This window comes from Scyliorhinus torazame, chromosome 18 (assembly GCF_047496885.1).
Source record: "Scyliorhinus torazame isolate Kashiwa2021f chromosome 18, sScyTor2.1, whole genome shotgun sequence".
Classification (NCBI taxonomy): domain Eukaryota; kingdom Metazoa; phylum Chordata; class Chondrichthyes; order Carcharhiniformes; family Scyliorhinidae; genus Scyliorhinus; species Scyliorhinus torazame.
Window position 1 is genome coordinate 133,626,892 of NC_092724.1, and position 13,496 is coordinate 133,640,387.

Genomic DNA, 13,496 nt, shown 5'->3' on the forward strand with positions numbered 1-13,496 from the left:
AAAATAAATTATTTCAAAATATTATTACTAAGCTCAGACAAGAAGAATAAGAATTCTAGCACTGGAGCAGCTGCAGTGATCATGGGAGGACTGTATGCAGGATTACTACTTAATCCTCTGGGCCATCATGAAGCAATGGGACCTAAACTAGAGACAATACCATGGCTGCTGGAAATCCTGAAATTTAAAAAAAACCATGCTGGATAAACTCGACAGGTCTGGCAGCATCCTTGCAACGAGAAACAAGATGTACAGTTCACATGGACTCAAAACGTTAACCGTTTCGCTCTCTGCAGATGCTGCCAGACCTGTCGGGGTTTATCCAGCATTTTCTGTCACCCACCAGGTCTAATTTAGTAGTTTAGATGAGACTATGGGCTGGATTCTCCGCCCTGCCCGCCGCAAGAACCCCATGTGCGAGCCGCGCAGAATGGAAAACTCCATTGACCTCGGGCGGAATTCTCCGGTTGCTGGACGGTCGCTGCTGAAGAACCCGCCCTATGATTAAAAGTGCAATTCAACGGTCTATTTGTTTCACGGGTTCGCACAATTTATAAAAAAAAAAAAAAAAAATAGTCTGTAATTACATGTTTTCTCGGTGGAAAATGAAGGGTCCTTTCAGTGAAGGGGCTCTCTAGCATTTTTTTTCAAGCTCCTCCTGATTGCCCTTGGATGGGGTTACTGGGTTATGGGGATAGGGTGGAGGTGTGGGCTTGGGTAGGGTGCACTTTTCAAGAGCCGGTGCAGACTCGATGGGCCGAATAGCCTCCTTCTGCACTGTAAATTCTATGAAATGTGTTTTATTTTTGTGCGCCAAGGACTCTACACTTGATTAGAGAAACCTTCATGTGAATGATTTGATTGCATGGTGATGTTACCCAAGTGTTAAATCTATTAATAATTGACCGCAAGTGACACATCAAGCTGGGTTGCTGAATTAGTGAGGACCCTCGAACCTTTTTTTGTGCTAAGTACCAATCAGAAGCTAGGAACACTCTTTAATGTCAAATGAATGCTGCAGGGTGATGTTTCTACTGATGATATCCTGTTCTCCAGGCATGGGAGCTCAGTGGATTGGAATGGGTCGCTCTCTGATGAAATTGGACATATTTCGTGAATCCATTCTGCGTTCTGACAAAGCACTGAAAACAACCGGATTGAAAGTATCCAAACTCCTTGTGAGCACCGAAGATACAACGTTTGATGATACTGTGCATGCCTTTGTAGCCCTTGCTGCCATCCAGGTAGGATAAACTCTTGTTACAAATTGGAAAAAAACTCAGAAATTCTGAGAGTCGACTTTACTTTGTTCTCATTCTGCTCTCAATTACAGATCGCTCAAATAGACATGTTGACGGCTATGGGTCTTCAACCAGATGGTATTGTTGGGCATTCAGTGGGTGAGCTGGCCTGTGGTTATGCTGATGATTCACTGACACATGAGGAAGTCATATTAGCAGCCTACTGGAGAGGCCGATGCATCAAGGAGGCCAAACTACCAGCAGGGGCAATGGCAGCTGTTGGTAAGTGACTGGATGAACACTTCTGATCATAAAAGTGAAATCATTGAATTCCCCTGATAGCTCAGCAAACCTATCCAATGCACAACTGGTGACCACAGAAGTCTCTTGCTGATCACTGTTAATTCAGTTATCTAAAATTGGGCATTGATAGGTCCGTGGGGCAAAGGTTAGAGGAGATGTGCCAAGGCAGGTTTTATTTACACGAGGGTGGTGAGTGCCTGGAACACGTTGCCAGGGGAGGTTGTGGAAGCAGATACATTAACGGCATTCAAAAGGCATCTCAATAAACCCATGGATAGGATGGGTATGGAGGGATACGGCATTAGTATGGAGGGATACAGCATTAGGAAGTGCTGAGGGCTTTGGCCAAGGGGGGTATCATGACCGGAACAGGTTTGGAGGGCCAAAAGGCCTGTTCCTGCGCTGTTTTGTTCTTTGTTCTTTGATACCAATGGCTTCAGCACTCCTAAGTTAGGGATGGCACCCTTAGCCAGGGCTCTTGTCCCTGAACACTGTCCACTGAAGATAGCTGAAACAGTATAGCAATTGGATCAGGAAAGCATCGTGCTTGGCTATGATTCCATCTGAAGTGAAAATCCTGTTGACGCAAGTGCCAAGCGATACACATGACCACCTGCTGACCTATAGCTCTGTAACTGTACTCCAGCAATGTATCAAGAGGAGACGGATTGGGAGTCAGTCCGAATAAATGAACGGCAAGAAGTCAAGTCTACTTTGTTGCTCATGCAGAATTTATGTTTACGATTAAGGACGAAATGGTGTTGATGTTTATTTTTATGACCGAAATAAGCACAGTCCAAATGTAGTTCCATCAGTGCTGTCTGTTGGGATTCTGTCTGAAATGAGTTTCAACACTTTGAATCGAGTCCAGGCAATAAGAAACCTATGCTGGCCAGAGAGACTTTGTATTGATGAGTTTGGATGGTCTCAATCAAGAGCATTGGAACAAAAAACTACTCCCAATTTGGCACTTATTAGTGCTCCATTGTCAATCTCCCTTCAAGATCTTGTATAAAAGCTGGCATACAACATGAAAATGATCGCATTGATGCATGTTGAGGTCAGACTGGAAGTACGACAACTTGTTTATATGGTGCATTTAATATAGTAAACGGACTCTGGACACTTCACAGGAACTTTAGCAATAAACCATTGACACCTAGCAGCATAAGGAGACACTAGGAAGATGGCCCAATGCTTGGTCAAAGATGTAGGTTTTAAGGAGTGCCCTAAAGGAAGATTCTGCAACGCATTCCGCAGCTTTTGGCTTTTAGCTGAAGGGATAGCTGCCAATGTTAGAGGGATTCATTTAAAATCTGAGATGCTCAAAAATCAACTTTGGAGGAGTACAGACATTTCAGAGAATTGTAGGGCTGGAGTACTGTTACGGTAGAAAAGAGGGAGTGTTTTGCTATGAATAGTGCTATACCTTACCTAGAAGTGTTGGTGCACTCACTGGGTGTCTGAAATGGAAAACATTCCAATCCTGATCTGAACATTTCTCATTGTGAATCAGTCAGAAAGTAATTGATTTGAACCAGCTACAGACCAGGAGCATTATTCATTTTGTACAAATCAGGTGGAGGAGGCCGAGGTACCAACGTATTGTTGGGCCAGATCAGGGGAATCTTGCATCTGGATTTGGCCATCTATTCTTCCTTGCATTGCCAATGTTCACAGAACATGATCCGTGAGTTTAGCATAAAGAAATACCCGCTCCTGATCTGTGAACATTGGCAGTGCAAGGAAGAATAGAAATTTGAAATGTAACTAAAACGTAACTATGTTCCAATGTCTGTTAGGGCTGACATGGAGCGAATGTAAAGTGCAATGTCCAGAAGGGGTGGTCCCAGCCTGTCACAACGCAGAGGATACTGTCACCATCTCTGGACCACAGGTAAGAAACCGAGCAATAGATGGGAATGAGGAAGCCTGCACAACATGTGAGAGCATTTTTGAAAGTCCAGGTTGCCTGTTCCAACTATTCAAAGTAAAAACGATCCTGGGTCAAAAACTTTTTTTTTCCTTTTAAAAATTCATTTGTGTGATGTGGACATCACTGGTACGGTCAGTATTTATTACCCTTCCCTGAATGGCTGGCTTGCTAGGCCTTTTCAGAGGGCAAGGAAAAGTCAACCACATTGCTGGAGTTACATGTAGGCCAGGCCAGTTAAAGACCACAGATTTCCTTTCCTAAAGGACGTTGGTGAACCTGATTTTTTTTTTTTTTTTTTTTAATTGCCGTCTTGGTCTCCATTAATGAAATTACCTTTTTAAATCCAGATTTATTTAATTAATAGCTATGATCCCAGCTGATAGAACTGGACAGCTCAGATCCCAAGGTGAAAACCTGGCTTGATCGATCCTAACTTAATTGTAGAGGAAAATTACTGAACAAATTCAAAGGAGTTTTTAATAGAAAGAATAAAGCATTTATTATACAAGAAAAATGAACTATATTACACCAGAAAAAGGTTGGAAAGATTGCAATACAAAGAGCAGAAAATGATTCAAACTCACTATATCCCTTTTATCCTGGCAATACCCTTACACACACACCGTTCCAGTGAATATTTACCACTATCCTAACGAGGCTTCTTGCTTTGGATGACCCAGTTGCAAACCGTTTTCTTCCGGTGGATTACTGAGCATTCACTAAATGCTTTTCATCCAACTTGTACCTCTCACTAAGACTCCCAAAACCGTGCTCTGAACTCACTATTCCTTCAACTGTGGAACACGTGCATGGATTCTCTAAACCCTCGAAGCAACCTTGCAGGATTTCTTACTAGAGAGCTGAGAATTCCTGTCTTCACTCTCTGACATATATACTCAGAACTTGATTTCAGTCTTTCCCTGTTTCTGTGTCATTGGAGCCCTGTCGCTAGGTTACAGTATTTCTTTTTCTACTTTGTATTTTTATCCCCCCAAAATCACTAAACTACTAACCCCTTTGTAACTCCTGTCTTCACTTCAAGGGTTATAATGGATGCACAATTGCCGAGCTATGTTTGTGGTGGGGTTTGAACTCCTGTCACTGGATCATTTAGTCCAGGTCACTAAATGTTACTAATCCAGTGACATAACCATTACACTACCTTAGAATCATGATGAGCTTACCCAGTGTGTTGCTGAGTAATGCAGCCCCTCCCTTTCCTCAACGGAAATTCCAAGTACTCAGCCAGAGGAGCTATTTGGCTTACAGTTTTCCATAGAAGAAATCAGGAATGTGATGGAATACTTTCAACTTGCCTGAATGAGTGCCACTCCAATAACACTGAAGAAGCTTGACATCATTCAGGACAAAGCAGCCCACTTGATTGCACCCCCTTCAAAGTCCAACATTCACTTCCCCCCCAACACCAATGCACAGTTCGCAATTGTAGCAGTGTGCACCATCTACAAGATGCACAGCCGCAATTCGCCCAAGGCTCCTTCAGCAGCACCCTCTAACCTGCGACCTCTAACACATAGAAGGACGAGGGCAATGGAGTGCCAATGTCCCCTTCAAGTTGTACATCAAGGCGATTTGTAAATATATCGCAGATCCTTCATTTTCATTGGATTCAAATCATAGCACTCCCTAACTCCACTCCCACCCACCTACGCACAACCACCATCGCTGGCATCGGAATATTTTGATGGATTCTTGTTAGGTAAGGAAAGTAAAGGTTGTCGGGGTGGATTGGAATGTGGAATTTGAAACACAAACTCAGCCATGGTCTTATTGAATGTGGGGGGGGGCCAGGTCTGAGGGGGCAAATGGTCTACTCCTATTTTGCATGTTAATATTTTTTTTGTTTAAATTACCTGTATAAAAGGGAAAAAGAGTGAAATTCTACATGCAAATTGCATTCAGCGCAATTGATATATCTTAAAAAAAAAAAAAAAAAATTTGTGCTAATCTTAAGACGACCATGCTCAAAGTAGGCCCCACTCGCAAAATACCTGTTCGGGCGTTTCTGCTCATTGTTTTCATCTGCAGGCCGTAGTCTCCACAACTCTAGCTGGATCTTTTTGAGTGCTGGATTGACACTGGTTCAATTTATTTGGTGAAAAATCCATTTTCAGATATATTAACATTTCGAAGCCATCTTTCAAAGAATATTTTTAAAATTTAAAAATGGTGCCGTTCCTCGGCAGAGTTTTCTATTGGCATTTGGGAGGGGGATGTGTCGTTGGGTGAAAGTGTGCCATTTACAAACACTTTGCTGATTGTCCCTCCAGAAAAACTATATCCTAGAATTTATACCACGTGTGGCTACTGAGGCAACAGCTATATATAATTTAAAAAGGAACTATATAAATATTTGAAAAGAGAATATAAAATGATTGGAATTGGCAATCTATTGGTATTTAAAAAAAAAAACTATATCCCCAGTTGAAGAGTTGCTGACAGGATTTGTTGATTGGTTCCCACTATGCAGTAAATTATATGATTCTCTTTTGCTTCCATCTTAGGAAGCTGTGAGTAAATTTGTAGCCAAGCTAAAGGAGGATGGCGTCTTTGCAAAGGAAGTTCGCAGTGCAGGAGTTGCATTCCACTCTTACTACATGGCAGCCATTGCGCCAACACTTCTAAACGCACTGCAGAAGGTATGGCTACCATCTTGTTGGATAATGCTTTTGATGATGTCATATAAAGAATGGACCAGGCCAATGCAGTGGATCTGGTATTTGTAGACTTTTAGAAGGCCTTCCATAGTGCTCCACATAAAACTTGGATAGATCAAGTCTGCAATCGGGTAGCAGAATGGTGGGGGCACAGGCTAAGAGGTCCGAGGCGATCATGAGATCTGCAGTATTGTTGATGGGGACATGGGAGCTTCTGGGGGGTTGGCTAGGTGGCTGTGGGTCAGTGGGGAGTAGAGGTCCGAAATCCAGAGACTGGGGCGAGCAGTGCTTGGGATGAGCGCCCACTCTCTTTTTGTTCCATGTTGCTAAGTGCTGGTTTTCCCAGAAACGTTGACTGTCCTAGCTGCGAAGGGAGCAGAAAAAGGTGTTAGATCCCTTATTTTCATATGCTGCTTACCTAATGACTGTTTCTGACATGGATAAAGGAAGCTGGTTGTGCACATGTGGCTTGGGTGCCATTTTGGACATAAAATAGCACCTCTGGCACCATGGAGTTGCATTTCTAGCCCATAAAGTCAGATTAAATTGTTCTTCCAAAATTGTATTTTGAGTTATTCTTCAGACATTTTCCTGTAAATACTTCCAGTTGACTTGTTTTGGATAATTTGAGTGTCCGTTGTATTATGTACTGATTTTCTGAACACCCTTTTCCTCACACCTTCCTGACAGGTTATAACTGCTCCCAAAGCACGTTCTCCTCGCTGGATCAGTACGTCAATCCCAGAGTCCAAATGGGGTAGTGACCTGGCTAAATTCTCCTCTGCTGAGTATCATGTCAACAACCTGGTGAGCCCAGTCCTGTTCCAGGAAGGACTGCAGCATATTCCGGAAAACGCTGTCGTGGTTGAGATTTCTGCTCACGCCCTGCTTCAGGTATCTGCCTTGCTTCTGACTGCATCGACACCCGACTTGGAAGGTCCTACCATAATGGAGTGTGTGCTCGCTGTTGAGGTTTAAAAGATGAGGGAATTCCACATAATACAAGGTTCTTTCCCAAGTGTACATCTGGTTTCAGGAGCACTGAATTGCTTTGTAACAGGAAGACTGTTTCTTCTGAGCATTAATCAATATTGTCACAAAAAGTTGCAAATCCACAACTGCACCTTTGGATTTGACAACTAGTTTTGCGGTAAATTGCTAATTTAAAGGTATTATAATATTCGCAAAAGACCTGAGAGATTTGACACACTTAGAATCATAGAAATCTACATCAATGAGGGAGGGAGACCATTGGGTCTGTTGTATCTGTGCTAACTGCCAAGTAGCCATCCAGCCAATCCAGCTCTTGCATTGTAACATTGTAGATTCAGGTGTATGTCTAAGTACTTTTAAAATATGCTGAGGGTTTCTGCCTCGACCACCCTTTTGTGCAATAAATTCCAGATCCCCACCACCCTCCTGGTGAAAACATTTCCTCTCCGTTTCCCTCTGATTCTCTTACCTGAAATCTATACCTCATGATTGTGAATCCCTCGCCCAACAGGAGTTGGGCTTTCCCACCCATTCTATATCTCAATGCTATTTTGTACTTGTACACTTCAATGAAGTCTCCCTTCAATCTCCTCCTGTTCTAAAGAAACAGCCTATCTAATCTTTTCTCCTAACTGAAATTCTCTAATCCAGGCACCATCCTCGTATATCTCCTCCAAAATTCTTTGGCCTCTGGAATGTTTCCTACAAGTTGGAGGGTAATGAATGTACACCCACTATTCAAAACGTGAGGTAGAGAGAAAACCAGGAACTAGGCCAGTGAGCCTAATGTCGGTGGTAGGGAACTGGAGTCCCTTATCAAGGATTTCATAGCACAACAGTTGGAAAGCAGCGGTGTAATCGGACAGAATCAGCATGGATTTATGAAAGGAAAATCATGCTTGGCAAATCTACTAGAATTCATTGAAGATGTAACTAGTAGAGTTGACCAGGGAGAACTGGTGGATGTGGTTTACTTAGACTTTTCATAAGGCCTTTGACAAGGTCTCTCATAGCAGATTAATATGTAAAGTTTTTGAGCTGGTTAGCAGACTGGAAGCAAAAAGTTGGAATAAATGGGTCTTTTTCTGATTTGCAGGCAGTGACTAGTGGGGTATTGCAGGGATCTGTGCCAGAACCCAATTATTCACATTATATATTAATGATTTGGACGAGGGAACTAAATTTACTATCTGCAAATCTGCAGATGATACAAAGTTGAGTGGGAGGGTGAGCTGTGAGGAGGATGCAGAGATGCTTCAACAGGATTTGGACAGGCTGAGCGAGTGGGCATATGCATGGCAGATGCAGTATAATGTGGATAAATGAGTTTATCCACTTCAGTAGCAAAATAGGAAAGCAGATTATTATTTAAACCTTAATACTGAGCAAGACCTTGGTGTCCTCGTGCATCAATCACTGAATTATGCGAATGGTATGCTGGCCTTCATAGCGAGAGGATTTGAGTATAGGAATAGAGATATTTTACTGCAATTGTATAGGGCATTGGTGAGGCCACACCTGGAGTATCGTGTGCAGTTTTGGGGTCCTTATCTGAGGAAGGATGTTCTTGCTATGCGGGACTGTCAGATGAGGAGAGAGTTAAATTAGGATTATATTCATTGGAGCTTAGAAGAGTGAGTGGGGATCTCCTAGAAATTTACAAAGTTATAACCGGATTAGATGGTAGACTCAGAAAGAATGTTCCCAATGGTGGGAGAGTCCAGAACTAGGGGTCACAGTTTGAGGATAAGGACTGGGGTGAGGAGACATTTTCTTCACCCAGAGAGTGGTGAATGAATTAGTTGAGGCCAAAACGTTTTGTAATTTCAAGAAGGAATTAGATATAGCTTTTGGGACTAAAGGGATCAAGGGAGATTTTGGGGGGGGGGGGGTTGAAAGGCGGGTTCAGGGTATTGAACTTGACCAGTCGTGATCATAATGAATGGCGGAGCAGGCTCGAATGGCCACCTTTTTCTATCTTCGATGTTTCTATAAAGCCAAGACACTCTGCCGCAAATGCAAAGGCACAGATCCAGGCTGTTTCAGACCATGGCAGAAATCGGCGCCTAAATTTGTCAATTCCTTTGAATTTATTGCTGTTAGTCTTTGCGCTCTGGGTAAACTAGTTATATTTCGGATTATTGACACTTTGAGGACTTGTAGAAAAGCAGGTGTGAAAATGTATTGGTCACTTTTGGAATAGAAGTAGGAAGTTGCATGTCACTGCTGAACACTAGCTTCAATGTAAAAGGTTACTAATTGTGAACACCGCTCCTTACAAGCGTTCTGTTATTTACTTCAGGCAATTCTGAAACGAAGTTTGAAGCCATCCTGTCTTAATATCCCATTGATGAAGCGAGGGCACAGCAATAACCTGGAGTATTTCTTATCACACATTGGCAAAATCTATGCCAGTGGGTAAGTGATTTATCTGAGAGGGGAAAGAGATATGTGAATTGAAATTTGGTAAGAACATGTGCGACTTGCTTGTCACAGGTGAGAAACCTTGCCTTTCCACCATTGCCATACTCATTCATCAAATATTCAATCATGACCAGAGGGCGAATGGTGACTTTTGTTGCTATGCTGCTCCTTTTTTAAATTTTTTAGCAATAGGGCAGATGGGCTGCATTTTATATTTTGCACGATTGCTTTGACAGCTGCTGCATTAGCACAGGGCTGAATCACTGGCTTTGAAAGCAGACCAAGGCAGGCCAGCAGCACGGTTCAATTCCCGTACCAGCCTCCCCGAACAGGGAGTTTGCTTACTTTCCACTTGAGCCTCCTGTGACGGCGTTTGATGCTCCACCTGCTGGATTGGCTTCAGAACAGCCAGCTCCTAATTTTGGTACGCAAAATGGAGGTCAAATGGGATGGGCAGTAAGGAAGTAATATGGGATGAAGGACTGAGGTGCTGGTCAGTGAGGGACATAAAGACTGGAAAAGGGTGAAGTAAATCCGGGGGACACGAGAAAGCAAATTAAACCCCTTGATGGCAGCTCCCTCAATGGGATATGCAGAGTTCCGTTTCAGCTCCTGGGAGTGGTAACTACAGTGATGCCAAAAGCCTGGTGCTATTTAAATTGCATCTTTAAGGAATTCCATTTTATCTTCGGCAAAAATTTAAAAGACCGACCCAAGGGCTTGCCCAAAGACTTTTTTCTACGTCATGCCACAGATCGTGATAAAAGATTTGTGAGGGGGGGGGGGTTGTCATTTGTAGCAATTGGAAAATGTGGCCTGGATTTTCCATTGGTATATTTTGGGTGCAGGGCAGGTGAATATTTTGAGATATTGTGTGCCACAGCCCATAGTTTTCCATTTGTGGGTCTTAATATCCTAGGCAAGGAGTGCAAGAGTTTTCTAATGTGCATTCCCGGTCTACACCAGAAGTTGGAAAGCAGGAATTCCAAGTCTGTGCACTCCCAAAAATAAAAATACTATTATTGGCAAGTTTGCAATACTCCGTTCCGGCGTAAGTTTTAAAAATTAAAAACCCGCAACCATCTTTACAAAGAGCAAAGGACAATACAGCACAGGAACAGGCCCTTCGGCCCTCCAAGCCTGCGTGACCATGGCGCCTGTCTAAACTAAAACCGTATGCACTTACGGAGTCCGTATCCTTCCATTCCCACCCTATTCATATATTTATCTAGATGCCCCTTAAATGCCACTATCGTACCTGCTCCCAGCGCGTTCCATATATTTACCACTGTCTGTGGGGTTTTTTTTTTTAAAAAGGTGCCTCACAGATCTATTCTAAACTTTTCCCCACGCACTTAGTACTTGATTCTCCTACCCTAGGAAAGAGCATCTGACTATCCACTCTGCCCCTGTCATTCATAATCTTGTAGACCTCTATCAGGTCGCCTCTCAACCTCTGTCGTTCCAGTGAGAACAGACCGAGTTTATCTCGCCTCCCCTCATAGCTAATGCCCTCCATACCAGGCAACACCCTAGTAAACCACTCCTGTTACCTCGCCAAAGCATCCACATCCTTCTGGTAGTGTGGCGACCAGAATTGTATACCATTCTTTCCATAATAACTGGAGATTCCGTCTGGAGCTGACTCTGGGACAAAGCGAGTCCGTTCCAGAAAATTGTTCCTGCTTGAACTGATTCCATGAGCCGCTGCAATGAGATTTTAAAATTAATGAGCTTACATTGGCGTGATGTCATTATCTATTCCTGTGTTGTTTTGAAATGACAGGACGAATCTGGACTCCAACAAGCTATTCCCACCTGTGGAGTATCCCATCCCTGCTGGGACCCCCTTAATTTCCCCCTGCATCACATGGGACCACAGCCAGATCTGGGACGTGCCCAAGACCGAGGACTTCTCCGCGGGCTCTGGAGGTTTAGCATCTGCCACTGTATTTAATATTGGTGAGCTATTCCGTCATCCTAAACTGGAATAAATGTACTGCACTCTACTGTGCTGACTGATCATTTAAGCATGTTTGTTGTCTCTTTTTGGCTTTTGGATACTTTTAAAACACAATACCTGGACGATAAAATCTTATTCAAATTGAATTTCTGTAGCTGCATATTCTTTCAATCTATTTTAATATCTTGTTGATTTTGTGCTCTCCCCACAGATGTGAACCCTGAATCTCCTGACAATTATATGGCCGATCACTGCATTGATGGGAGAGTACTTTATCCAGCTACTGGATATCTGGTTCTGGCCTGGCGAGCGTTGTTACGATTGACTGGAGCGGTTATGGACCAGTCACCTGTAATATTTGAAGATGTTGTCATACACAGGGCGACAATCCTACCAAAAACAGGTACCAGGTTCCGAATGTTGTTCTCTCTCTCTCTCTCTCTCTCTCTCTCTCTCTCTCTCTCTCTCTCTCTCTCTCTCTCTCTCTCTCTCTCTCTCTCATATGCTCGCTCTCGTGCTCTCTTTTTCTCTCTCTATCCTTTTTTCTCTCTTTCTCTCTTTTGCTCTCTCTCTTGGCTCTCCTTTTTCTCTTTTGCTCTCTCTCTAGGAAAGGAGCAGTCACCTTGTTAGGCGTTTTCTATAGGCCCCCCAATAGTAGCAGAGATGTGGAGGAACAGATTGGGAAACAGATTTTGGAAAGGTGCAGAAGTCATAAGGTAGTAGTCATGGGCGACTTTAACTTCCCAAATATTGAGTGGAAACTCTTTAGATCAAATAGTTTGAATGGGGTGGTGTTTGTGCAGTGTGTCCAGGAAGCTTTTCTAACACAGTATGTAGATTGTCCGACCAGAGGAGGGGCAATATTGGATTTAGTACTGGGTAATGAACCAGGGCAAGTGATAGATTTGTTAGTGGGGGAGCATTTTGGAGATAGTGACCACAATTCTGTGACTTTCACTTTAGTAATGGAGAGGGATAGGTACGTGCAACAGGGCAAGGTTTACAATTGGGGGAAGGGTAAATACGATGTTGTCAGACAAGAATTGAAGTGCATAAGTTGGAAACATAGGCTGGCAGGGAAGGACACAAGTGAAATGTGGAACTTGTTCAAGGAACAGGTGCTACGTGTCCTTGATATGTATGTCCCTGTCAGGCAGGGAAGAGATAGTCGAGTGAGGGAACCATGGTTGACAAGAGAGGTTGAATGTCTTGTTAAGAGGAAAAAGGTGACTTATGTAAGGCTGAGGAAACAAGGTTCAGACAGGGCATTGGAGGGATACAAGATAGCCAGGAGGGAACTGAAGAAAGGGATTAGGAGAGCTAAGAGAGGGCATGAACAATCTTTGGCGGGTAGGATCAAGGAAAACCCCAAGGCCTTTTACACATATGTGAGAAATATGAGAATGACTAGAGCGAGGGTAGGTCCGATCAAGGACAGTAGCGGGAGATTGTGTATTGAGTCTGAAGAGATAGGGGAGGTCTTGAACGAGTACTTTTCTTCTGTATTTACAAATGAGAGGGGCGATTATTGTTGGAGAGGACAGTGTGAAACAGATTGGTAAGCTCGAGGAAATACTTGTTAGGAAGGAAGATGTGTTGGGCATTTTGAAAAACTTGAGGATAGACAAGTCCCCCGGGCCTGACGGGATATATCCAAGGATTCTATGGGAAGCAAGAGATGAAATTGCAGAGCCGTTGGCAATGATCTTTTCGTCCTCACTGTCAACAGGGGTGGTACCAGGGGATTGGAGAGTGGCGAATGTCGTGCCCCTGTTCAAAAAAGGGACTAGGGATAACCCTGGGAATTACAGGCCATTTAGTCTTACTTCGGTGGTAGGCAAAGTAATGGAAAGGGTACTGAAGGATAGGATTTCTGAGCATCTGGAAAGACACTGCTTGATTAGGGATAGTCAGCACGGATTTGTGAGGGGTAGGTCTTGCCTTACAAATCTTATTGA

The 13,496-nt window shown here is 43.3% G+C and overlaps 1 protein-coding gene across 1 annotated transcript in view; it reads left to right on the forward strand.

The window, feature by feature from the left end:
• The window catches only part of fasn (fatty acid synthase), a 118,581-nt gene that overhangs the window by 34,541 nt on the left and 70,544 nt on the right, over positions 1-13,496 (forward strand). Inside the window, exons 10-17 of the mRNA XM_072483409.1 lie at positions 1,057-1,244; positions 1,334-1,523; positions 3,347-3,441; positions 6,006-6,140; positions 6,849-7,052; positions 9,454-9,569; positions 11,362-11,537; positions 11,750-11,941. Of these exons, the coding sequence (XP_072339510.1) occupies positions 1,057-1,244; positions 1,334-1,523; positions 3,347-3,441; positions 6,006-6,140; positions 6,849-7,052; positions 9,454-9,569; positions 11,362-11,537; positions 11,750-11,941 (1,296 nt within the window). The remainder of the gene's footprint in view (positions 1-1,056; positions 1,245-1,333; positions 1,524-3,346; positions 3,442-6,005; positions 6,141-6,848; positions 7,053-9,453; positions 9,570-11,361; positions 11,538-11,749; positions 11,942-13,496) is intronic.